The sequence below is a fragment of the Enhydra lutris genome, unplaced genomic scaffold, assembly GCF_002288905.1.
Source record: "Enhydra lutris kenyoni isolate GAN:26980312 unplaced genomic scaffold, ASM228890v2 scaffoldscaffold33, whole genome shotgun sequence".
NCBI classification, from domain to species: domain Eukaryota; kingdom Metazoa; phylum Chordata; class Mammalia; order Carnivora; family Mustelidae; genus Enhydra; species Enhydra lutris.
The window spans coordinates 23,332,400-23,359,966 of NW_019154117.1; the positions used below are offsets into that span (position 1 = coordinate 23,332,400).

At 41.6% G+C, this 27,567-nt stretch overlaps 1 protein-coding gene across 5 annotated transcripts in view; it reads left to right on the plus strand.

Annotated features, from left to right (window-relative positions):
* The window catches only part of LOC111153613 (neurotrophic receptor tyrosine kinase 2), a 318,559-nt gene that overhangs the window by 36,428 nt on the left and 254,564 nt on the right, over positions 1-27,567 (plus strand). For all 5 annotated transcript variants that reach the window (XM_022512747.1, XM_022512746.1, XM_022512748.1 and 2 more), the window contains exons 6-10: positions 9,163-9,299; positions 9,821-9,953; positions 12,581-12,886; positions 24,244-24,279; positions 26,883-26,983. In XM_022512747.1, coding sequence (XP_022368455.1) covers positions 9,163-9,299; positions 9,821-9,953; positions 12,581-12,886; positions 24,244-24,279; positions 26,883-26,983 — 713 coding nt within the window. The remainder of the gene's footprint in view (positions 1-9,162; positions 9,300-9,820; positions 9,954-12,580; positions 12,887-24,243; positions 24,280-26,882; positions 26,984-27,567) is intronic.

Genomic DNA, 27,567 nt, shown 5'->3' on the forward strand with positions numbered 1-27,567 from the left:
TGATAGAATCTAATTACATTAACATTTCCACATTGATGGCATTTAGCTTATTTCCCATCTTCTGTCACTCCAGAAATGTTAGAATGAGCGTCTTTGCATGTGCTCTTTGTACCTGTGTACCGATGAAAAGGTTTTCCTACAGTACAGAGCAGGAAGCAGAAGTTTGGCTTACGTGGTTTGTACATTAAAAAATAGTTGTACCAATTTATAGCCACTCCAGCAAAGCATACCTTGATATTAACAAACTTCTTATCTGTTTGTTTTTCCAAAAAACGGTAGGTCATTGCTTTTTGGTTCGCATTTTCCTGATGACTTTTGGGTATCTTCTGTGTTTAAAGAACATTATGTTTATTCTTTGGTGGTTTGCCTATTTATAACCTTTGTCTATTTTTCTATAGTTTTTTTTCCTTTTCTACTTTTAGTGTGTTTTATTTTTTTCTTAACTTGTTTGGAGGTTATTAATTATGTTTCTGTGTTTTTGGAAATATAGGATACTCAAATATTTACCACTCATATTAAAACATATTTTTCTTTTAAGTATCTAGAGATGGCTCCCAGCAAGAGAAGAAGGGAGAGTTTTATTTCCTTTTTCTTTCTCTTCCCATCCCTCAGATTGTTGTCAACTAGGATTTTATTTGTAGGTTGTTACTTGACTGTTTTGAAGATTTTCTGTTTCTTTGTATGTATTATTAACTTTTGTATCCTACTGCCATTTGGAGTAGTTTTTCTTTTTGCTGGTGTGTATCCTCTAATATTTCTCTCAGAGAAGCTAAGAAGCATAAAATCTTCATGTTCTCGCCTGGTGGAAAATCAGATTGTGTTTGTTCTTCTCAGTGGAATTGGCCAAGTATGAAACCCTAGACTCGAAAGAATTCCTTTTAGACCTTTGCAGATATTATATTATGTTCTTGTATTCAGTGTCGCTGAAGAGAGGTTGAGGCCAGCCTTATGCTTGCTCTTTGACAGGGAACCTATGCTTTTCTTTTCCTTCTAGAAGCTTTAAAGAGTTTCTCTTTTTCCAAGTTATTCTAAAATTTTTACCACACGTACTTAGGGGTGTGCGTGTGTGTGTGTGTGTGTGTGTGTGTGTGTGTGTGTGTTTAAAAATTTATTGTTTGACACGCAGCCTACTCTTTCAGGGTTTTTGTTCTAGTTCTGGAAGAGTTTTCTAATTTATGTAGATGGTTGTTTACACTTACAGCTCCACCCACCGTACCCCTCAGCCTCAGTAGCTCTTTCCATCTGCTTGTCTTTTTGTGCTGTGTTACTGGGAAATGGCTTGACTCACTCCTTTGGCCTTCAGCTGTTTCTGCAGATACTGAATTTTTCTCAGTTTCTAATTTCTGCAATCTCTACTGACTGCGTGTGTGTGTGTGTGTGTGTGTGTTTGTTTTTGTTTTTGTTTTTGTAACTGAAACACCTTTTCCCATGTTGGAGTTCATCATATCTCTAGGGTGTCACCAGCACCTAGCACTACTGATTTTTTCTATTAAGTTTCCTGCACTTGTTGCTTTTGTTGGATGTTGTGTCCACAATGAGTGGGTAGGGACAGTTTGGGGACACAGTGTTGTGTGTGTCCTGAACCAGTGGCCCTGTGGCTCCACTGAGGCACTCTGTCTTGCGATCTGCCCCTTCATTCTTGGGTCAGCCTAGAGCATCCCTATTTTGTGTAGGGAATACTTATGTGCCCTTTTGGGGCTGGGCTCATTTTCTTTCGTCACACTGTCTCACTTTCTCTTATTCAGGGGTTTCTCACGGTGTCTTATCCACTAGCAGTATGCTGTCTCATTTTCCAACATGGTTCTGGAGTTTCCAAAAATTTTCTAGAGATTAGAGGTCAGAAGGGGACGCTTCAGTTTAGAGCTTAGTCTTATATTACTTTTCTTCATCACGTTTTCCCAGTTTGGGCTCTTTAAAGAGAAGTTAGACAAATTGAGCAGTAGATTTATACGAGGTAGTTGGATTTAAATTGTTTCTGAAAGTCCATACTAAAGAAATCAGATAATATGTCACTGTCTTCAACTTAGATGTCTTGTTTAGAGCATGGATTTGTGGTTGGTTGGCTGTTCTTTTAGGTCTCGCCCTTTGCAGACTTAAAATATATCTGTTGTGTTTAATTACATCACAGATTCATGGAACTCATCTTCAATTTTTTTTTCTTCTTTTTTTTTTTTTTTGGATGCAACTTGTTAGCTAAGTGTAGGGGTCACTCATCAGAGTATTGTATGGTCTTGTGTATTTGTTTCATCATCGTCAGCCAACAATTTGCAATAACTATGGTTACTCCCTTAATTTGCAACTGGTAACATCTTAATTTCAATAAGAAAGAGCTACTGAGACGTCATTCATTTAATGGATGGGTTTTCTTTAAAAACTTCCCCTTTTAGTATTTCAACATGTAAGTATTATATGAACAAACTCTTTACATTTTATAAACAAAAATACATCCTCCACAGTATCAACATATCCCTTGAACGTAATAGGCTTTGATTAGTGTTTGCTGAATTCACCAATTAATAAATGCATGAGCCACGGATGTTATAGTAATGATCGCATTGGACCAGATTTTTATATAGTGGCGCAGATATTTCAGTTACGATAACTTAAAGATTTATATTATTCTAGCTAAATTATAATTTACATAAATTATAATTATTCCATATATTAACATTTTGTCATTCCCTCTGAAATTTCTGTCATCATCCCATTTTGAAAGAGTCTCACGTTCCTCCTACCCTTAGTGATCAAGCGAACGTGGTAGGTGGGGCTGGGAAGTTTAATGGCCATGTTACCATTAGCAGCATGGTCAGAATGTCTCACAGTATTTTTCTAGCAGCCCCTCCTGGCGTGAATTACTGTAAATTTATTCATGCTGGGAAACATGTTGTGGTCTGTTTCTCCACAAGGTCCTTTTTAACTTTAGAAAAACTGTATTAATTGCAAGGCAACAAAACACATTCTTCTAAAATTTCCACAGTAATTTGAAAAAAGAGTCGCTAGGCACACTGATTCTGAAGACAGAGATCAAATCACCCAAGTTCTAAAGAAAGGTTCTTTCACCAAGGTTGTTGTGCTGATCTAATACAAGAACGCGTCTGCCACTTTGATTGATCTTCAGCATTTAGTTTTGCAATCATTTCCCTCACTAAATGAGATTATTAAAGAACAGGATACTTTATATTTTAAACTTTTTTTTATCCTATAATTAGGATTTAAATCTCCAGAAGAGAGTTTCTTCAGGAGGTGTTAATAGTGGCTGAGATGTTCTAAGTAGACAGCAAATGCATGTAAGAAAGGCATATTCCTCTGGGTCATTATCAAAACAATCCCTCAACCCATTTTACTAGTAACTGGTTACCATAGAACATGCTAGTCCCACAGTGAATATAAGGTGGTAATTCACTTGATGCTTGGACTGTACGGCTACTATAGAAAACTCCCTTAATGGTCCCACGAGTTGAAATCAGTCCTGCCTTTGGTTTCCTTGTTATTTATAACAACAATTCCAATTTTCCACTTCCCCAACCTTAAGACTTTCAGTGTAGAGGTTCCTTAAGACCCATCAACAAAATATTATTTATGATGGGAGAGGTCAGTTCATAGGTGCCTGGGAAAAGAAGGCTAGTTCCTTGAGGTAAATTGGTTTTCCTGATTTCTTTTTAAGATTTGCTTTTGGTTGTTACGCTGTGGTTTGTAGTACCTGTCTACTTAGCATGTTTGTACATAGTCCTTCTTTGTTTCAAACCAGGAAACCAGACTGATTGCAATTCTGCTTTGTTAGAGCTTATGGAAGATTTGGGGGAAATGCTATGTCAGTACTCTGGAAGTTAGATTGGTATAACACATTAATTTCTTACCACCTTAGCTGGATTGACTTGTTGTTAATTTTCTGAAAACAAAAAAACAAAAAAACAAAAAACAAACAAACAAAACAAAAACAAACAAACAAAAAAACCCAAAACCAAAAAAACATGTACAAAGTCTAGTTTGCCAGGTTGCTTTGCTTTTACTGGGGATCAGGTTCTGTTTCCTAAAACACAGCAAGCCACACAGTGGACCATTGTTTTCCTTTGTCTTTTTAGAATGGCAAATAAAGCTGTTTTTTCCCAACCTGTCTGCCGCTGACACAGTTTTTGTGTTTAGAAGTTTCCTGGTTGCTTTCACTGTAATGACATGGTTCACACAAGTATAGAAGCACAATTTCCAATTTGGGCTTGGAAAGTCACTTTGCTAATTTTCTGTCATTTTTGTAACTGGGTGTAAAGCAGCTACTTCTAAATAGGTCAGGCTCGTTCTGGCTTCTTTCCTGGTAGTGAAATATATATGCTTGAAGAGACAGAGAAATTGGAAGATATGCTAAAAAGAGAGAACATGAGAGGAGAGGAGAGAGTAGACAAAATCATAATTTATTTGAATATTTTACATACGGAATGGTGACCAAACACAAAATGAACAGAGCTTAAACAAGATTGTTTAAAACAAGATGAGAAAGAATATAATCCCTACTTAGAGGTGAAAAATAAAACCCAGTCCTGACCCATTTCACTCACTGCAAAGCTGAGTTAATAACTCAAATGATTAGAGGTTAGTTTTCCTTAATGATTAGAAAGTGAGACCCTGCGTACTTGTTTTGCTTTTTATGTTTGTAGGGATAGGTCGACCAAATTTATTTTTACCTGAATACTGTGCTAATAATGAGCATTTCTTATCCCTTTGGAATGGTGATAAAGGAAAGGAGAGAACCTGCATATTTTAAATCAGTGATCCTAAGACATAGTCAACTGTCCGGAAGTGTGTGCTTATGGAAGGGAACAGAGGCAGGGCTGAGCCCAGTAAAGGAGGCAGCCAGTCCATGTGTTGGTTAAGGCCATGGACATAAAGAGGTCAAGCCCAGATCCCACTCGCTACCTGTTTAGTTGTGGTACTTTTTAACTTCATCTGGAAATGGGGATACTAATGACACCTACTTGCAAGAGTTTTTAGGATGCCAAATAACCTAATATCTAGAATATTGCAGATGAGGTCTAGTGCATATTAAGTACTCAATAAACACGAGTTATTAATGTTATTCATACCATTGATATGTAGCCTTAAATATATTTTACATCTAAATTTAAATACGTGTATCTCTTTTAGTTCGTCAGGTTACTTCAAATAAAAATAACAAAACCACAACAAGATACCACAAGAGAAAGGGTGTACTCAAAACAGCTGGGGGAATATAAGATCCATGGAAGTGAACTGATTCTTTTGGAGCAGGACTTCTGGGAGCTTTATCATATGTAATGTGCATAGTAAACATCCAGAGTTATGGAAGTTACTATAGGCTCATATTTTTTTAAATCTTACATTCTCACCGCCACCCCCTCCACCAACACAGAGTGTGTCAAAGAGTCTGAGTTCCACAGAACACACTTTGGGGAAAGTTCTATGGATGAGCTGATTGCTCGGGTCCCTGCTGAGTTTAAGAATAATGGTCCTAGACCCCAAAACCTAGTGAGCAATTGTCCACCCCGACACCCGTCATCTAAACCCTTGCCACTCAAAGTGTGGTCTGTGGAACAGGGAGTTTGCTCCATGGGTTGGGCTGCAATGCAGACCTACTGGAAAGAAGCAGTGTTTCTAATCAGATCTGCTGGTGAGTCACACGCACATTATAGTTTGGGGAGCCCTGGTCGAAAGGAAGTTAGCCTTTTTCCGAGTGGCTGGTGACTTCCTGCCGAGGTTCGTAGGCTGGTGCATCCTTTCTGAACATATCTGGGTCAAGACACATTGACACAGAGGTGTCTGTGTGGACTCTGGGTGGCTGGTCAACTGTACTGTCCAGGGAGTTTTCTCAGAGTGCAGAGGAAGACCTCTCGGAAGCTTAAATCAGGATCCCATGACAGTAGGGCTGGAAGCTCTTGGAAGCACTGCTGAGCTTTGCTCTGTACTTGTGCCGATTTCAAATCTTATTAAGCCAGGAAGTAGTGCCTGGCAAATGGTTTATCCTGCCTTGGCTGTTCATGCCTCCCAATTCATTTTTATTGTGCTAATTAAACCTCAAGTGATATTTCAAGTACAGATTGTTTTTTCCATTATTGAATCTCTGGCCAGCATATTAATGCTTTAGAATTAACGTGAGTCAGATGCTTACTCATTTGTGGAAGACTTTACATCTAGAAGATCTAGACTTGGCCAATTTTGCAGATTCTTTTGGAGACTGCTGTGACAGGGTGATACAATTCTCTATAAATAAAGGAGACTCATTCTTCCTTCACAAATAGACACGTAATTATTTTCTAAATGAACTAAATTCTTAGTTATAGATACATGTTGGTATTTATGCTAAAATGGATCTATGCCGTCTGGGAAGGAAGTAGAGTGTTAGTAGTGAGGACCTTGAGCTTTTGGTCCGAATCCCAGGTCTACAGGTACGTAGGCAATTTTGGGAGATGTATTAGACTTTTCCGGAACTCATATTCTTTGTTAATTAGATGAGGACAAACACTTAACTTTATGATGGTTGTAAGGGTTACATAAACCAGTCACTGAAAATACTAGAAAAAAAGGTTCTGGCTCAATGAAAGCCCAGTAAATGATAGTACTATTACTGTAACTAAACACACATTTTTTAGCATTGATTATATAAATTTAGGCTTGATGGAAGAGACTACACTAAATTTTCTTGGGGAAATAGAGATTATGGCATAAATTCTCTCTTGAGAATCTCTCTTAAATTTTTTTTCTGCTCAGAATTTCCAAACTATTATATGCATTTTTAGGAAGTAGGAAATTCATTCCATAGTTTGTATTCAGGGTGCCAAGAGGGATATGTCCACGATCTGTTGGTGGAGGAGGTCATACCCTGAGGACAAGCACCAGGGCAGGCCCTGGCTCTGTGATCCCTCCACAATCAGCAGATAAATCTCTAAGCACAAGGAAATGGCAGAGGAGTCAACAGGACGCAAACGGTTGCAAGCTGGAAAGCAGACAGACGAATAGAAACTGAGCCGATGGCTGAGAATGCTGGTTACCAAGTTGGCAGAGGGCAAAGGCAAGAGGAAATTGGTTTGGGATGCAGGCTACCAGGCTCAGGAAGAAGCAGGCTTGCAGGCAGCACCAGTCCCAAGAGAGTGGGTCAAGTCCCGGATGGAGCCGTTAGTCCCATTTTCACTGCATACAATCCAGGTGACTGCACCCCTCCCTCCTCAGCAGAAAACTGAAGTTTTATTCTCTAATGAGTATCAAGTCAGTATTATGAGGAACTCCAGAAAGAGCTGAGGCTGTGAGAACCATAGAGAGAAGGATGGATTTACATACCGAATATTTATATTTCCGTCCTACTTCCTCTTCTGGGTAGGACACTGGAAGAGCATTATCTGAATAATCTGACCAGACTCTGTCCCAAAATGACTGAATGATATCGACATCAGGAGGTACCCAGGAAAAAGGCTAAGAATATGGCCCTACAAGGAAACCAACCATTAAATGCACAACACTTCTAGTGTCTTGTTCTTAAAGATGTCTGAACGGCCAGTGATACCCACTGTTTGAGAAAAGCTTATAACAAGAGACAAATAACCAAACAAAAAGATGAAGGAAAACAAGTTGCCAGAAACAATGTTGATGTGGAGAGAAGAAAAGTTCAAAAAGAAATGAGTAAGATCTCAAAGAGATCAGGCGATGTTGCACCCAGGAGACAAAAACAGGGTCCTATACAAATAGACCATCCAGGAACAAAAGAAGAGACTTGGAAGCTAAAATATGACAGATTGAAAACCTCTGAGTATGAAACTCAGAGTCTTAGGGGGCATTTTTGAAACCCTGTGAAAGATAGAACACAGTTTTCTGTGGGTTGCTGACAGGAAAGTTTCTGAAGAGTCTTGATAGCCACTGAAAGCCGGGTCTGGTTGGGAAGTCCTCTGCCGATGGTGGGGACACTGTGAGACAGACCCCTGGGACAGTCTCGTTCCAGGCTGGTTTTGGTCATAAAGAAGAATGACTTTGTCAGTACGGACTGTGTGGTGGGAGAGGAGTTTATACACAGTTCTGTGGAGACAGTGGGTCAGGGAGGCCTAGGTGGGTGCTTTATTGCAGTTAATGAGTATTGAAGATGAATTGCCTTTTCTGACCTCTGGGTTGCTCCTGAGTTCATGAGGCATTGTAGGTGTATGGGACACAGCTGTAGGGTGAATGCAGCCCCGAGCCGTTTCTGATACCAAGTAAGGGACTAGCTAGACAGGCAGGACCTGGCATACGGTTATTACGCTCTCTGGGACACGCCTTCATACAGAAAATACTGTGAGTCCCGTGTGAGTTAAAGCAGTGTAAACACCCAATAGGTGTGATAGTTTAAGGAAGTGGTAATGGCATCAATAAAGCTTTTGAAATGTGGGAGTATAGATCCATGTGACTTTTTTTAAAAATCATACTGAACATTTTACTATAACCCATTTTTCCCTTGATATTGAACTATGACTTATATAGCTTTGGGACATTCTGATATTTTAACGGTCCAGCTTCATGTGAAGAATGCTTTAATACTGCATTTTCTTGGGGCACGTCAGTCGGTTAAGCATCCCACTCTTGGTTTGAGCTTGGGTCATGATCTTAGGGTCCTGAGATCGAGCCCCGCGTTGGGCTCTGCACTGAGGGTGTAGTGCGTTCCAGAGTCTCTCTCTCCCTGTCCCTGTGCCCCTCCCTCCCTCTAAAAACAAAAACACCCCCCAAAGCTACATTCTCTTCTGTAATCTGACTGTCTCAAAATCTAGGTCTGATGGTGGGGTCATCTTTATGAGTCACTTAGCATAAAAAATGGATTTATGCAAAAATATGGATGCAACAAAGGGGAAAATGAAGAGAACGACAAGACAAGATGGTCTACAGATACCAATTTATGTTTTATAAACTAGATTTTTTAATAGTAAAAAGTTATGGTGCAATAACATTTTTAAGCAATGTGCAAAATTTGTTTTCACATCTCCTAATGGCACATTTTTGGTGCACCTTAAACCTGTAAAGCTTACCAACCCAGGACTTTTTCAGATCAACATAAATCTGTCTCAGAAAGTAAATAATTACTGATTCTAAAGCATGAAGAGTTTCTGATTTTTTGCTATTACTTTGACAATGCATCGAATGATTCATATATGTCTCCGCTTGACTTTTCTTGTTCCACAGGTTTGCCGTCAGCAAATTTGGCCGCACCTAACCTCACTGTGGAGGAGGGAAAGTCTATCACATTATCTTGTAGCGTTGAAGGCGATCCAGTCCCGAATTTGTACTGGGATGTCGGTAATCTGGTTTCCAAACATATGGTAAGGCTTTTGTTTGGCTCTGGGTTCCTAGAGAGATGAGAGTGTCTCAGAACTTGAGATTGGATTCATCTAGTGATGATCCCTTAATATTTCATAGGACCATACAGAGAAATTGATGATGAATTTTCGATGTACATTTACTTTCTGTTCATTCTTGTAATTAACAAAGAGGAGTGCAGGTTTGCTTTTGAGTTGTGTATATCCAGTAGATTAGAGTCTCTGGGTCTCTAGTGAGCTTCTTGTGTCCTTGTGAGCAAGGTAAGGGATGTTCCTTGTGGTCTCTTCCCTTGGAGAGAGGTAGATAGCCATCCCAGGATTAAAGAAACTTTGCTCATTGAACCGTTATACCCTAGAGAAATAGAATAGCTCTGGATTTACGCTTCTGCCTGGCCCCAATTCAGGCCAGAAACCTTTTCTAATGGTGTATATTTTTTTCTTTAGGTAGGGGGAGAAACCCCAAGTCTTATCACTTTGGAATCAGCCCTAATAAGGATTGTTTTTGTCTGTTAATTCATTTGTAGAATGAAACAAGCCACATGCAGGGCTCCTTAAGGATAACTAACATTTCATCTGATGACAGTGGAAAGCAGATCTCCTGTGTGGCAGAAAATCTTGTAGGAGAAGACCAAGATTCTGTGAACCTCACTGTACATTGTACGTAATCAGATGGGCATATGTTTTTAATAGCCAATGATCGCGGACACCCATGCATTTGTCATTGGGGCCCTCTGGGTGCTGCTTAAGTGTCAAAAAAAAAAGTGTGTGCAGTGTTTTGTGTGTATTTTTTAAAGAAATATCGGTGTTCTATTTCTGCAAATCTCTCTTACACATGCATGTCTTTCTTTTAAGCTGTTTTTTTTTTTTATCTTAAGTTTGTCCTCTTGTGTCTTACCCTGTGGTTTTTTTGTTTGTTTGTTTGTTTGTTTTGAGAGAACGTATTTTGAGCTGGTTATCCTCCTCTTGTTAATCAGTTTTCGTTTATGTTCTGATACACCAGTTTCTAAAATCTTGTTCTCTATAAAAGCAATATGAAGATTTAAATTTATGTCACCTAAAGCACAGTCTATTCACGAACACCCGAGTGTGCTGTTGACGCGGTAAAACCTCATTAGCTTGACATCAAGTTTTTGTGGGCAGGTTGGCGGAGTCCTGCCTAAATGACCAAAAATTATTATCACCTGCAGAAAACGTTTATTATGATGGGTTTACATTTCTGTATACGTTCAAACTAAGATACGGGCTATTATGCTTCTTCAGCATATGTGCATTATTTTCCAGTATTAAAAATCATACCACACTTATCTTAACATTCCAGATTGTAGCGTTTTGTGCGAACATGTACTCCAGTAAAAAGTCACATATACTTTGCACATCGTTCCAAATTCTGAGCTCATCTGATATAAATTCATGAGGCTTTACTGTGTCTGGGTCAGGATTTGGATGAGAAAACCACAAGTGGGCACGTGTGTATGTACAAATACACGTCACGCACATGCAGACATATGGATACGCTGGCTAGTGTTCACTCATGGCACAAATTCCATATGTGATTGTTGGGGTGCATGACTGCAGTCACCAGCCATAACCCTTTGTCACTGTCAGTACAACCTCTGTGCCCAGTAGGTACTGGACTTATAATTTCTCATCATTTTGACCCACCAGAATCCTGAAATCAATGTTATCCCCAAACACATGCAACCAGCTTCCGACTTTATGTCTTTAAGTCAACACTTCACCAAAAGCTCTTTTGAGCATGGTGGAAGGAATAAATGGGTCCTGAGCATGGGGGCCTGGGCTGGTGGGAGGAAGGTAAGTGTTGTCCCTCCCCTGCTGGAGTCCTTGTATTTGTAACACAGACCTTACAAATCAGGACGCTCACATTCAAAATTTCCTCTTGTAGTATCTATGGTGGTCACCATGGTCTGAGGAATTGACCTTATCTATCAAAATCTAGATCAAGAATAAAAGGAATAAATGGTAAAGAATTTTAACAACTGCGACAGCTTTGATAGTGCCTCTGGTCAAAGAGTTAGCAGGCTGTAATTCCCCTCCTTGTGTGATGAACACATACCAGGAGAAGCAGGGTCAAGAGGGAAGGGCTTCTGGGTCGGACATCAGGAGACCAGGATCCCTGTTCCAGATCTGTCTCGCTCGCTAAACTTGACCAAGTCCTTTAACCTCACTGGACTTGGGTTTCCTGACCCGAGAAAAGACACTATGAGGTCTCTCGAGGTATTTTCCAGTCCTCAATTGTATTGTTATCAAAGTCAGACCACATTAAAATAAACAATTATGAGGGACTTTAAATACCTTTCCTCAGGATAAGTACTCTGTTTAAAGATGTTACTTGAATGTTTGTTTCCCCAAAGGATAGAGTGCTTTATTTTTAAAGTTAAAGTAGTCTCTAGTTTGTTTGTCTAAGTTTGGACAGAACCGCAGACATTTAGAAAGGATCAAAACATTGGCTTCTGAAATCTAGCAAAAATGGAGTGTGCTTTAATGAAATGTGATGCTTTTTTTTTTTTTTTTAAGGGATTTATTTGTTTGAGAGAGAGAGAGAAAGCAAGCAGCGGGAGGGGTGGAGGGAGAGAGAGAGAGAATCTTCAGCAGACTCCCCACCGAGTGCAGGGCCTGAGTGGGACTTGATCTCACGACTCTGAGATCATGACTTGAGAGCCACCCAGGCACCTTTAAAGAGCATTTACCATTGGCAATCAGCAAAAAGTACCAATTAATCATACTTTATAATAATCAGTTTGCATTGGTAGGAGTGTTCATAGCCTTAGTTAATTCGATCTGTTTTCGATAAGTGATGTGAGATTCGGGCTTCCGGCAAGATTTCCAAGGTCATTTTTGTCTGTATTTGTGTTGTTTAGTGAAGGACCATAAGAAACAGTGGCCCTCAGCATTTTGGTGACAAATCTACATAAGATCAAGGTGTATTTATTCGAAACCAAAGTTGACTTCAAATGAGCCCTTTTCTGCTGTCAGAAATCTCTGTGATCTATTTGGAGCTGGTTCTCACACTGAATAGATTTGAAAAATGACTATGATTCATGGGTCTTAAGTATAGGGAAAGGAGTCTCTTTGAAGCTCTCTGTAGGGAGTTCAGTCAGCCTTGATGATAATTCAAAATATTGATGGATTCCAGAGTTGCCGGTCCTGTATTTTCTTAAACCAAAGGGTCCTTGAATAAAATCCCCTATTGATGACACAGAAATCTGGAGATGGGGAGAATTCTGAGCGTTCTGGTGCTATTAACTCTCTCTTTTTCAATTTAGTTGCTCCAACTATCACATTTCTCGAATCTCCAACCTCAGACCACCACTGGTGCATTCCATTCACTGTGAAAGGCAACCCCAAACCAGCGCTTCAGTGGTTCTATAACGGGGCCATATTGAATGAGTCCAAATACATCTGTACTAAAATCCATGTTACCAATCACACGGAGTACCATGGCTGCCTCCAGCTGGATAATCCCACTCACATGAACAATGGAGACTACAAGTTAGTAGCCAAAAATGAGTACGGGAAGGATGAGAAACAGATTTCTGCTCACTTCATGGGCTGGCCTGGAATCGATGACGGTGAGTACCTGGCGCTTCAGCACAGGGTTGGGGGAATGGGAGGGGGGATGATAGGGCATGTCACCAACTGTTGACAAAATGGTGCTTACAGTAAACCACTCCCAGACCCAGTGGCTTAAAACACCAGTATTTAGTCTTGCTTATGGGTCAGAGGGGCTGTTTTGTTCCATGAGTCTTTATTCTGGGGTATGGGTGAAGAAGTACCAGCTACATAAGAGACCTGCTTCATAGTAGCTAGTGTAGACGGCAAGCGGGCAACTAGAAATAGGCTTGGCTTCTCGGGGACTAGCTTCGGTACCAGTACATCGTCTCTTCAGGCTGCATACCACCAGCCAATGGAAGCCATAGGACCAAAGCCAAGTCCAAGGGCAGGGACTCATACTCCCAAGGAGGTGATGGGAGGATGAATCATTTTGAACAATAGTCAGATGCACCCATTATTTCTGTCTCAAGTGTTAAATGATGTTCTGTACCAAATGATGTTTTGTACCCCAAATGGCAAAACCCATGCAAAATTATGGGCAGGTGAATCATATTTGGTCGGCTCATGAACTGGTGAAGATGTGTTTCCTAGCCCCTTATCCGTTTGGAATTCAGGATCTCCCCATGGGTGAGAAACCAGGGTCCTAGAATGTGTGGCTTACCCGGGTCGAGTGCAGACAGTCTTTTATCGGATCCTGAGTTGTGTTTCTAGGAGCGGTAACTGTTTCCCTCTGACTGATGGTTTGGACTGGGCGAAGGATGGCTGGCCATCAGGAGTCCATTTTGTGGCCAGCAGGAGAATTCCAGTGTGAGTCCCCGTTATGGCAGGGACAACTGTCATGCCTTTACCTGCTTCAGATACTGTCGTTTGGCCAGTGTTCTTACTTGCTGGATCTTGTTGCCCGAGTACCTGATAACACCGTGGAGGCTGAGGCCTGTTTGGACTTTGGGACCTGGACCTGAGTAGAATTCGCTGTAACAACGCTGAGTTAATCACAGCTGCACAAAGATGGCTTGGCGGAAGAAAGGGAAGATGGAAACTTGGAGGCCAGGGAGGCAGGGGCCACGTGGGCAGTGTGAACTTGGGGGCTCAACGGGCAGCCCCACGGGCAGAGATGATGCTTGAGAAGCCATCTGTAGCCAACAGTTTATTCCATTACACAATAAACCTCTCCATTACCCTGGTGTTTATTAAATAGCTTTTTAAATGCACAAGCTTCCTTAGCGTGTTCAAAGCGTTGTTTGAATTATGCGAATGTGATTTACAAACAGCCTTTCAGGAGCACATAAAGCAAGCTATGTTTGGACACCTTACCCAGGCTACCCTTGGTGGTTGTTTTCTGTGCCATTAAATCTTCCTCTTCATTGCAAGTTTAGCTGCTTGGCTCCATTTGCTGTAGTAAATCTCTAGATCACTGTGTTTCTTCCTGCACTTTTGGGGGAGTACAGCCTTAGAGTAAAATCCACAGACTCTGCCCGGGGACAGCCGCTTTATGTATGTTTTTAAATAAATGTTCTATTTATGAATGATTTTAGATGTACCAGACAGTTGCAAAGACAGCACGGGGTCCCCAGACACCCCTCATCCAGTTGTCACTATTGGGAACGTCTCACATTACTGCGGTGGCCTTTGTCAAAAGGAAGAAACTGACATGGGCACATGACTATTAACTAAACTTCAGACTTTATTTGAATTTTGCCAGCAGTTGCCTTTTGAAACCGTTGGAGGTGAACTTGATTCAGGGTGAGGGTCTGGCATCGGAAGGTTCTAGAAGTGGTTTGTGTGCTTTGATTGATGCTCAGTCCTGCCAGGGTAAAGCTGCTGGCTTCTATTTAACACTGGGCGTTGATGTATTTTCTTTTGAACATTTCTGTGTGGTGCCAATATTTGGTAGCGCTCCACTCCTCTTACCCATGTGGCCTCATTTTTATCAATCGCTTTTGTTAGTTTTAACTTAGCTAATGATAGGAAAGAATTGATTTCTGGTATAAGAATCACCTGAAGTCACTCATGTATTCCCTTTAAAGGAAATAATCATCTACCAAAAGATAAAAGTCAAGGTTAATGTTATGAAGACATTTGTTCTTTCCTTCTTCTTGTTTTTATCAAATCTTTGGAATATAAATATCTGCTTTTAGGAAGGACGATTTTTCCCCCTTTAAGTATTTACTCAAGGGCCAGCTATCAGGGAGTAATAAATGAAAGTGGAAATAAAAGAGACTTGGCCCGGGGTGATAGTGGATATAAATGGCCCTCGTGGGCTATAAACCAGTGTGACCAATTAGAGATTGACCTCATTTGGCTTGTGTGATAGAATCTTTGGTATTTATGAGATTTGTAGCCATAGAATACAGATAATGGCCTTTTAAAGAATTGCTTCCTCTCCCTCGTACCCTCCTTTAAAACTAAAGAAAAATAAACAAATAGAAAATATAAATATATATATTTCCCTGCTGGTCTAAAGTTTACCAGTTTAGGATGACAGGTCAAATGTGCGTTTATATTCCTTTAGTATTTCTGTTGTTGTCACATAGTAATTGGTAAGAAGTTTAGCTCTTACAAATCTTTTTGATAAGAAGTTTCAGCTACTTTATTTGAAGAGACACTTTTTTTTTTTTTTTTTTTTTTTGGATTGCAAGTTTCCTGGCTTGTGAGGAAGCAGGTGGCCTGGGAGGGGTGAAGTGTGTTGCTTTTCCATATGCGACCAGGAGACTTAAAATGGCGGCTCTGCTGTCTTCAGAACATGCCTTCCTTCTTCAGCTCAGAACTGAGATTTTTATGGGGGTAGTTACCTTGTGTAGGAATTTACTGTCTATTTGTAGATGTAAAATGAAGAGCACCGAAAGAAACAAAAACAGAAATAAAAGCAAAGAAACAAAGTCCCTCAAGTAAAAGTTGGTGAGCTTTCTGGTGAAGAAGATGGACTGGTCGGATGTAGTGATAGCCTTGATGACCTTTCATACCTCATGGTAGAGAAGACATGCTGCTCCTTCCTCCTTGGAGCCAGCACAGGCCAGGTCAAGAGGGCACCATCTGTGGGTATAAGGCCGTCGGCAGAGATCCCCATACAGTATCTCTCTAGAGAGCCAGGCCCTCGCAGACTCTGACACCAGTCCCAGCCAGGGTGCTAATGAGGACGGACAGGTGTGATGAGACCTTTCGATGTCAGCAGGGACCCAGACACCAAGCCAGTGCCTTCCTATCTGTTAATCACTGGCAACCTGGGTAGTGACCATGAAAGGGAGGGGACGCTTTCTCAAACTCCAGACACCAGACTGATCATTTTGGAGCCCACGTTTAGAACTGAACTTGGCTCTGATCAGCTTGGGGTCACATTTAAAACCCAAAACTCAACTGTTCACTTCCAAACGAAATTTAGGAAACTGTAGTGTTTATCCTTCTAGCACCCTGAGGAGTGCAGCTTGTAACCATCAAACTAATTTTATTTCATTGCTGTTTTCCATTGTCCCTGGAACATGTATTCATTAGGAATAATTTACTCTGGCTTCTGAATGCTAGGATCCTGCTCCTTGTCTCCTTATTGTGCATTAGAATCAACTGGGGATTTTTAATGGTTACTTCATTAGTTGGCACATATTTCTAGGGCCCACCTCTAGCAATTCTGATTCAGCGGCTCCCGAATGAGGCTTAGGCTTTGGCCTTTTCTATTTTTAAGATCCCTGGTGACTCCAGTACGCACCCAAAGGTGAATGTCCCTGGTCGGGATGAGAGCTTTGACCCAAGTAAGATTTTTCTGTTCCTTGTTGAGTAACACACAATCCTTTCGTCACTTTAGGTTCTAGACTAAAATCTCAATTGAAAAATAGCATGTCCTGTCTGACTTAGAAATCAGAACTCTGGACTTAATTTAAGGCCCAGTTTTTTCTTCTCTACTGGTCCAGGCTGTCAAGATGGGGGTGGGGGCTGGAGCTGACTAAGGAGAATTCAGGCCTTCTGTTGCCCAAGTAGAAGGGAGGGGGCCTGGGCCCAGGTGGTCAGCAAGTGTCAAAGTCAGCTGGTGGCTTTGTCTCTTGGGACCGGGGTGTGTTCAATGCTGATTCGAAGACCTTCCTCCTGGACAGCTTTATGGGATCTTGGCAATTCCTCTCTCTGTGGGCCCCTCTCCTGCGGTTCCCTGACCACAAGCAAATGTGTCTCCATTCCAGCTGGTGGAAGCATCTCCTTCCTCAACACCCAGGGGCAAGGCTTCTGTTGCAGGGGTCCCTCTGCCCCCTCAAAGGGGCTGTGGTCAGGATGGACTTTCTCTCATGGGGCCTCCTTCTGGTCCACAGGGAGGTCTTGTGGTCGCTCATTCTGACTCCTCTGGGCTTACAGGTTGAACTCAAATGCCATCTGCCTCCCGCCACCATAGGTTGTTTTAGCCTCCTCTGGCCAGAGGTAGACACTTATCCTCAGAGCCTTCCACCTGCAGCAAACTCAGTTTGGGTTCTCAGAGTGCTGTCCTGAGGCCCCATGGCTACGTAGAAACTTCCGTAAAAGTCCCGTATAAGCACCTGCCATCCTCTTTGGGACCTCTGGACGTCTCAGTGTGTAGCCAAGGTTTCAAAGGACATGGATCCAGCTCTAGCCTAGGCAGGCACTGAGAATAGCCTCACCAGCGTACCCATTCCTCACCTCCTTTGTGGAGATGAGGAATAAACTTTGTACCCAAAACCACTTTTCTCTGGGCACTGCTCTGTCTTCCTTATCCAGAAGCTTGTGCATGCCCAGAGAGAAAGACTTCTGGACTCTGCCACTTGACCACACGAACTTTCTAGACTTGGCACTCTAAAGAGAAAATGAAGTCACAGTTGGGTTCCTGGAGAGGGTGGGTAAGCTCCTTCTGGTGTCCAGGCTCCTTCTTCTTCCCCTCCCATTCAGAACGGGCTCAAACATATGTCACTGGGGACAAAACATCTCCTGCCCTTACCCCTAACATTTGTCATGGTCACTGCTGAAGATTACCCACCCCTCGAGGTAGTTGGCTGTGTTTAGGTTTGCTTCATGTTTCATTGTAAAGTTGCCATCCTCTATGCCCACTGTAGCCTTTGGACTTTGGTTGAACCTCTCATGGACTTATAAGTTAGGACTTCCCAAACTTTAATGAGCATAACTCTCCTGGACATCTGCTAAAATGCAGGTTCTGATGCCAAGGATTTGGGGAAGGGTCTCAGATGCTGCATTTCTGACCAGCTCCTAGCTGATGCGGACGCTGCAGGTCCCAGACCACACTTTGAGGAGTGAAGATAGTTCCCTTCTGCCCTGCAGAACCTGGGGGAAGCCGTTGGACGAACTGCATGGACATTCACCAAGATGGCGGCACTGACTCCTTGAGAATATTGACGAGTAATAATGATAAAAATACAGAATAGTTTGTGCACAGAGATGAGCTCTAACAGGGTTTGGCAAAAGGTAGGATGGATTCAATGTGTGGCATAAGGAGGTTTAGGGAGAGTGGATAAAGTTGAGTCCTGATGGGGCACAAAGATAGGGAGCATGGGGCTATCCCGAGAAGCTCAAAAAATTCTGCCTAGAAGCCAGAGATGAGACTTACCTGGGGTAACAGTGATGCACTAGGTGGCCGTCATTGACATCTAGTACTACATCCAGAAAAGCCCTCTTGGGGACTCAAAAGTGTGCGTGGAGAATGAGTGGAGGTTAGAAGTGGTGAGTGTGTCTTTTCAAGCAGAATGGTAAGCAGAAATCAGTGGCAGAGAGATTACTTGTGAGCGTAATCAGGAAGAAACCGCTTTTGCAGGCATCTTTGGATCAGATAGCACAAGTTTCAAGAATTTTCAAGGTCAGGTATTTCTGTAATCATGAATGCGTTGATTGTTGAAGAGTAGATTCTTTTATCAAAATCTCACCCAAGTGATTAATACTTTAGCCTTGCCACGAACCTAGCCAGAGCACCGGGTGATAAAACACCCATGTTCGAAAGCTTCCCGTTCTTCAAGCAGTACATAAAGAGTCTCTCTATGGCCCACTCATTCAGGAAGAATGTCACAGCTCAAGAATGCTCATTCACACAAGCAGTGGGAGTTAGTGACTTATGCTTCCTAATTCGGGAGCAGTTGTCTCCTATGCAAAATGTGCGTCGGGAACAAACTATAAATATTGGAAGAGTTTTCCCCACAGCTTCCCATTCGTGCTGTTTTATCAAAAGATTCATGACGTCTGGATGAACTAGAGCTCTCTGCAGCACTTAGAATTGCCCTCAAACTGGCAGATTTAGTTTTGGTGCACTTGGGCCAAAGAATGTAGGGAGAGGAAATTTCTCCAAATGTTACACATTAAGAAAATATAAAGCGCCCCACGACTTGCTCCTTGGCCGTTTGTCAGGAGCCGTTCCTTGTCCTGGGAGTGAAAGGAAAGAAAGTTCGATGGGCTTTTCTGCTTTAAATAACCGAGAAGGGTATGGTTTGGCTACAGGCTCCTAATAATCATGATAATTAAGATTTATACTTAAATAGTTCTTTAAGTCTCAAGAGTACTCATGTTAATTAATTATGCTTCCCGAAGCTCCTGACGAGTTGCCAGGGCCAGTGCTATTATCCTCTCTTGAGGTATGGAACATTCCTTTGTCACAGGAAAAGTGAAGAGCTCCCCCTCACCCCCCATGCTGCAAAGCACATTAGTGGTTCAGCCAAAAGTGAAACCCAGACATTTGGACCCCCAGTGTGTGGGGGCCCTGAGTTCTGCCTGCCATTTAGTAAAGGAAGAGGGAAGCATCCGGAAATCAGAAGGAGGGACTGCCATGAGTTAGACAATAGTGCTGACAAACCAAGGACAGTTGATTTGGAAAGAATGAATCCTTTGCGATTTCTTTATCATATGGAATTCTTTGAAATATTTTTCACAAACACACTAAACAGAGTCTGGAAACAGAATTGAGAGAGAAGTCTTTTTTTTTTTTTTTTTTTTAAATAGGGCATTAGAGAGAGACTAAAAGCTGAAAGAAGGAAGCTGCTGTGTCTTCTTCTGGCCTTCACCATCATTTTTTATCTATGCAGCAGGTTGGAAAGGGAACCCTCCTGCCTTCCCACAGGTTTTCTTTATCCCTTAACTACAGAGTCTTACAGTTAAAAAGTCATTGAGTTTTACTCACGAGGATTTACGCAGAGTCCTAAGATTTACTCACGAGCTGTAACAGCTTAGAATAGAGAAGCTCGAGTCTTCCCTTTAAAGGTATTTCGCACAGAGGTCAGAGGATGCTGAAGTGCTTTGGTCTGACACGTTGGAGAGCAAGGACTTTATCATTGACGTTCAGAAACCTGAATGCCCTAAGGTCTGTCCTTTGGAGGTGCAGACAGCCCAGGTGCAATCTGGAGCTTTGTCAGGAGCGCGTGTGTGGCCGTATATGAGGTATCCTGTTTGCACCGGAAGCATGTCAGGCTGCCTCCTGCACCTGTTAGTCCCAGTCCCCAAATTCCCGACAACAGGCCCGAGGTCCAGAACAAAGCACAAGTGCGTGTAGCACTTGCCAACACTTGACACACTCTCCAGAAAACAGAATTGGAACATGAGACAAGCAACAATTTGTGCTTGGAAGTCACTTTCCTTGGGTTGGAAGCAGCAGCTCCTTCCAGGCTGGAGTGAGCTGGGGGGTCATGTGCCGCTTGTTTGGAATGGAGTGGGGTTGACGGAGTTCCCGGGTTTTCAGATTTATTCCAGAAATTTCCATATTTTATTCCGGTGGTTTTCAACATGAAGCTTTAGGGTTTGATGCTTAAATCTGAGATTTCTTGCTTGGTGAGCTACTGGGATGGTATTCAAGGAAGCACAGCTCTGCTCTCAGCCCCCTTACGGGCTCATTGCTCCTCAACTTACGTTCATTCTCTTTTTGTTGGCTTTCCCTCTCATCGTGAGTGTTGGTCTCTCCTCGCCCACCTTTTCGTCCTGAATATCTCAAACAGGCATTTCTACCTATAGCCTATAATGATATATAACGAACATGTTTAAACTAAGTGGAAGGAACCAGTTAGAAATTAGATTTAAAAATGACAGGATATTTTCCCAATCTGACCTTTGGCAGAGGTCTGAAAAGGAAGGGGTGACCTTGTCTTGTATCTGCATTTAACATGATGTTAATAACTATCTTCCTCTTGGAGTATAAACACCACGGGAGGTTAGCTTGACCGAGAAGTTGCTAGAAGCAAAATACTGCGTTCGATGAGCTGGGGTTAGCTGGAGTACTGTGACCCTTGTTTGTGCTAAACTCTAGGTCTGTGTGCGGGGCTTTCTAAATCTTTGTACGCAAGGGTGTTTCTTTACTGTAGCGAGCTGGCCCTCCTCAGACATTGTATAGTATGGTCAGGAGGGGCAAATAGAAAACACCTTATTGTTCTTCCCTCATTGTCTTCCTGTGAGTTTCATAATCTCACGCTAAATTTGCGTCTTTCAGACCACAAAGGTCAAGTGACACTTCTTCTCATACATTTGAGAAAACAAAGTTAGGAAAATGTAGTACTTTTCAGAAAGCATAGATGTGATCTAATGGTTTTGCTGGTGAACTCGGTAGGAAAGGCATGCGCCAATAGGAATTTTAAGTCTGGAAAAAGACTAGTTTTCCAGATTATGGGCTAACCTATTTACTTTTGATCCCATCCCAAATCCTTTTTCTATGCCTGGTATTGGCTGCATTGAACTGATCTGACGTTCTGGATGTTCCCTGGGGGTCTTGTGTGAGTGATGTGTTTAGGTGTTCCCTTTCTGTGACGAGGTCGATTACACCTGTACATCAGTCCTCCCAGCATGTGGTTTAGATAAATCTGGCTCTGGATGCTCAGCCTTTTTACTTCTTTATGGGATTGCATGTGTAAAGGCAGGAGGTGACTGTGTGGGAGGTCCCTCAGGGCCCGAGGACAAATCAGGGTGACCGACTAGTCCTAGTTTTCACACTTAAAGTCCTATGTCTGGGGAAAGCCCTTGTTTCTGGACACACTGCAAGTATTTGCCTGGGACTATCCCAGTTTTGAGACTTAAAGCTCACTGCCTCCGGAATGCCCTGGGTCCCAGGCAGCCAACCTAGTACAAAGGAAGGTCTGTATACTTATATCCAGATACTTAAAAAATATGAATCAAGTTAATGAATTGTTTAATATAATAGCTTCTGTCTTCCTACTTTGGCATATATATGTGTAGAATGACTTGGAAGGGTGGGTTCGAGGATATGATTCTTGCGGCTTCCATGCTGGAACCTAGCAGTTTGGGTAGAGCTGGTTCCCAGCCATTGCCCCTGCCCTGTGCCTCCCACTATATGGCAAGAGGTATATGAAAGTCAGTGAGCAGGCTCGTGGATGTGACAGCTCACCTGCCCTTGCTCAACCCTTCCCCCTCCCTTGGGTCTTGGGTCAGAAGGTGCTCATCCTGGTGGTGTGGCCATCTGTGAGCTGACAGATGAAGTGAAAAGGCTAGCTAATCCTAGGAAGTGTGTCTTTGGGGAGTGCGGGAAAGGAGATGTGAGTCCTGGGTCCTGGGTCCTGGATTGAGGTCTAGAAGTAGAGTGTGAACTCTGGTGGGCAGGTATAATTACAGAAGCTGACTTCTATATTGAGGGCACGGTGAGGAGGGGACCAGAGGGGGATCTTGTAAAGGAATGCATTAGTGAGCAGCTCTTGACTTGTGAGCAGTTCTTGACTTAGTGAGCAGTTCAACGACTTGCTCACTTGGGGGTACAGATCCTTTCCTTCAGTGAGGGTAGGAAATCATTACAGAGATAGGACACCCACTCAGTCCAGGGACTCTGCAAAGGGAAAGGATTTCAGCAGGTGGGTGGGTGTCCTGCATATGATGTCACCAGGGCTGCCACTGGGATTTCATGCTGCTTTAGCCACTGAATTATCTTTCAGACGGCAAGACAGCCTTCAAGGCCCTTTTCCACTGCAAATAATTCTGATAACACGTACGAATATATAATACCTGAAGACTACCTTAAAATGGTGTCTGAGATAATAAAAGTCAAAATACTATTGAAATATACTAGAATCGATGACTTTGCATGAATTGATACAGGGCCATCTCCTATGGTGGCACAGATTGTGCACTGCACAATTTCAGGTGGTGTCGTTCATATAAACTACAGCCTGAATGAAGTCCCATGTAGCATGGAATACTCAGCAGTTTGAAGCTTCCCTGAATCGACGTACACAACCATCTACTTAATGTTCCCCTGTTGAAACAGATATTCTGTTAGTTGAACTGTGTTAAAATTCTGATTTGAACGTTAAGGCCATGTTTACTTGGTTATTTATTTAGACTACCCTTATTACTTACTAGGGAATACATGAACAGAAAATTGGCTCTAGTTTTCCTTTATCTTAAATGATCTTTTTCTGCTGAAGGGTTTAGAAGTGAAATGAGAGCTAAATAAGCTTTATGGTTTACAAGTAAGTAAGTGGAGACTAAAAGCATAGGAAGTATCTTTGGAAGTTTATTTTGTAATCACGCAAATGTTATATCAAATTTTAATTTTATTTCCAAGTAGGCTTTCATATAGAGACCCAGTTAGTTCTGATTGGAGAGTAAATAGCAAATGGTTTTGTCACCAGTTCTTGTCGATGATGGTTTAAAAAAAAAAAAATTAAAAACATTTTTGCAAATTTTTATGGGAATATTTTAAAACAGAATATTCTGATCATCTTGGTGACTAAAGAATCCTTCCACAACCCCCAGATTAAGTGGGTATACTTTTGCATTTGTCCCTGATGTAACATTTATGTGTAATCTCTTATACATAAATCATTTCAATAGAGAAAGCACATTCATCTTTCTGTGTTGTATTAAGGTGAAGAAAGGGTTTGTTGATTCAACCTTGGCAAACCCCATCTGACCATCAAGTGGGGAGCAAGATTATGCATTAGGTATCATTATTTGGGCTGGTTAATAATGTGTTTGTGAAAGCAAGTAGACCTGCTGTAATATACTTTGAAAGTGATACCCAAGCCATCAGAGGTTTTATCTCCATATCACTTGTTTAAAGTGATATCTTTATCACTTTAAAAGTGATCACTTTAAACAAGTGATATGGAGATAATCTGTCTCTGTAATAAAAAAGTACCAGGATTGCCATTAAAATGGTCAAATGTATACTAGAAACGGTTGTAATGCATTGATTGCTAGAGTTTTCCCAGCTGTGAAGTGGTTTTGCAATTTCTCCTCATTCATTTCTTTTCTTTTGAAGGGATGGAAGTTTGGGGACTGGGGAGGGAAAGAGTTCACATGAAGCAAACCAAGAATTTCAGGTTTCATGTATCTGTCCTATGAAACAGCCTATAAACTTATAAAACCTTCAATATCTATTTAGCTCATTTTAGTGGGGATACTTAGTATTAACTCTGAATGCATACTTACAAATCTTTGTTTTGCCTTTTAGGTGCCAACCCAAATTACCCTGATGTAATTTATGAAGGTAGCTATCATGTTGTCTTTATTTTGTATTTTTTCAAGATGTTTGTCTAAAATGAAACAAATCAACTGAAAGATGACTTTAAGCTCAGTTAAATATACACTTTAAGCATTACACAGGCCACAATAATATTTCAAAAATCATTCAATATTGATGGCTGCTTTCCCTTGATATTTACAGTGCTTGTAAATAGAGTTTTCTCTCTCATGTATTGTTCTTGGAAGTAGTAAATCCATTCCACTGTAACAGACATTTTGTTTCTATAATTGGGAACTAATTACCTGTTTAAAAGCCATGACTACCAAGAAAAGGGAGGTGTATCAGTTTCTGGCTTTGACAGTAAACCCATTTCAAAATTATATTTCTTGTATAATAAGGAAGTTTGGCTCACAGACAGGAACCTCTAAAGTAGGGCATGCTTTTAGCTTTGGTTAACCCAGCAGCTCTACCATGTCATCAGGCACCCAAGTTTTTCATCTCTATACCCCGTGTGGGCTGCAACCACTTCCCCCAAGGCTGACTCCCCTCATGGTAGTAAGATGATGCTGACAGAGGGGGCGTTGTCACTCACATTGTTGGGAGAAATGGAGGAGCTTCTGAAAGTGTTCCAGAGGAAAGGGAACTGTCCCAGAGATCTCCATCAGCCCTCCCTGAATCCGATTCAAGACCCAGTGGGTCATGGTCCATTCTTGCCTCCATTATTGATAAGAGGGACAAATTAACCTTTGACTAACTAGAACCAGCCCTGGAGTTTAAGTCTTCCTCAGAGAATATCATTGAACCCTTTGAAAAAGATGGGGTTCTCTTAGGAATGTGGAAAGGGAAAAACCAGAAGGTGGACTACATTAGCTTTTAACTGGACCTCTCATCTGTGCTTTGCTATTTTAATGGAATTCCAGGGATGTGGGTGAAAAATCTGTCTTTAACAGATTCCCAAACTCTCTTCATGACCAGGAAGCCTCTGTTTAGGGAAGTGACAGCCTCAATTTCAAGACTTGGCTCAAAATTTAAGACTGATTAAAAGTTAGTTTGATTAAAATGTGACAAGTATAACTAATTCTATTAAATATTCCATTCTTTAACTTGATGTACATTGGACATTTTTTTAATAAAAAGATTCTATGTTTGCATATTTGTTATATGTAGGTGTATTTAACTTGAGCTAATTTTAACAGAGAATTATATTGTCTTTACCTGTTTTATGCATGTTAAACTATATTTCCTTCAAATTGTGTTATGGATGATTTTGTGCATGTGATTTGTGTATTTTTGTTTTTATTTGTCCCAATACGGCTTAAAGAAAAAGTATCTCAAATTGTGTCACTAGAGAGGTATGTTTGAGTTGTGATTTTACATCTTAAAATTATGGTTTGGACTCTTTTCTAGTAACCTCAAGATTTTAAAAAGGCTATTGGCCTCAGATCCCACTTTGGATCTCTGGGCCAAATATGATATTAAACTATCAATACTTTAGTGATTTAATTTTGTATGTGTGGCTCATTAGAATATGAAGAGGTAAAAAATTAGCAAATGGATGATATTTCTTAGTGTTTGGTTGAAAACAATGTTCTAGTATATTTAAAATGAAAATGGTGACAATGTAGTTTCGAAGTTAAGGATAAAACAGCAAACAGAAAATAGATGCTTTTTCTGTTACTGTTTATTCACATGGAAAGGAGCACTCTGCTAACACAAATATAATTCAAATTTGTTGCCTCAAAGCCAGCCTGATAGTCCTACTGAGGGAAGTTCAGCTGGGGCTGACTTAACGAGGTAGTGTGTTCAGGATGGAAATCTCATTCCTCATATCTATTGAGAAGAAAAGTACCAAACATTTAAATATTGTCTGCAATAAGTTCATCAAAAATTTTCTATGACTTTTTTATATGTAATATTACTAATAAAAACATTCACTACCCCCCCCATCATTTATGTCCAACCTGATCCATATAGATGAAAATCCACTCAGAAGATCCCCTCAAATGCAGTGACATTTGAGATGTGCTTGGGAGTTTGTATGCCCACAATTCTAAATACTGTGTTGGTGTAGCTCCCTCTGTATTAATTCAGAGACTGAAATGTTGGCAATTCAGACCTTTTCAAAAAAGTTCACATGGGCACCCAAGTTTAGGCTCTGCCACCTTCCTTCCCGCCAGTTGACCTTACACTAGTCATTGACTTTGCTCAGATGACGTTCTTCAGCTATTAAACTGGCAGTTAGAGTCCTAATCCGAAGGGTCTTCCAGGTCTAGAAATGTATGACTCTTACAGGATCGGTTTCCTTTCATATTTATATTAAAGACTTCATTGAAAAAAAAAAAAAGATATATTCTTACCTACCAAGGGAAGCCTGGTTCAGAATTTGTCCTCCAAACCAGTGATGGAAAGATCTGGGTTGCGTAACTTTTAAGCCTCACACGATCCCAGCACTATGATGGCTCTCACCCAAGAGCTGGTCCTGTTCCTCCACAGTCAGGCTGTCAGGGGCTTGGAATCTTTGTGATTTGTGTTGCTTCGTGGTTCTGGGTCATACTGCATCCTCGTGCTGGTTGGTAGCCTGGTGACAACTTCATGGTTCCTTCTCTTTCGCATTTCTCCCATTTAAGATTATGGGACTGCAGCAAATGACATTGGGGACACCACGAACAGAAGTAACGAAATCCCTTCCACAGATGTTGCTGACAAAAGCGGTCGGGAACATCTCTCGGTGAGTGGGACAAAGAGTTGTTTCCTAGGTGGGCTCTGAACGCCGTGGGAGCTTAAATGCTGGGGGAGCCGAACTGCTTTGGCGTGTGTCTTTCAACACATTTTTACTGTTCAGGTGTGAATAGGGTGTTGACGTTTGGAAGACTTCACAGAAAGGTTCAAGAGAAGGGATAAATGTGCCAGGTAGCCTCTGACTTACTTGCTTCCCCCTTTTATGTGCCTCTTTAATTGCTAGTGGTTCTTACTTTCAATGTCTGTCCTTGGAAAGACTATCACTAGAAGAGCAGTGTCTCATTTGGGCATTATCCTTGTCTTCGGCACCGTCACTCCTGTCTCGTTCAGGATTTTAATAAGAGTTTCATTGCCCACTAAATTAAGAGATCCCATAGGTTCTGGGAGGGACTGGCAGTGGGAAGACAGACAGACTATGAAGGAATAGCAGGTCTGTCCTTCAGGAGTTTCTATGTCGGTCAGAGCCGTGAGATGTGAACGGATACGAGCCCCTGTGGCACAGGTAGAGAAGCAGTGGGATGGGAGAGCGGCACGCAGAGGGGCAGGTGCCCAGGTCCTTCCCACTGGGAGAGC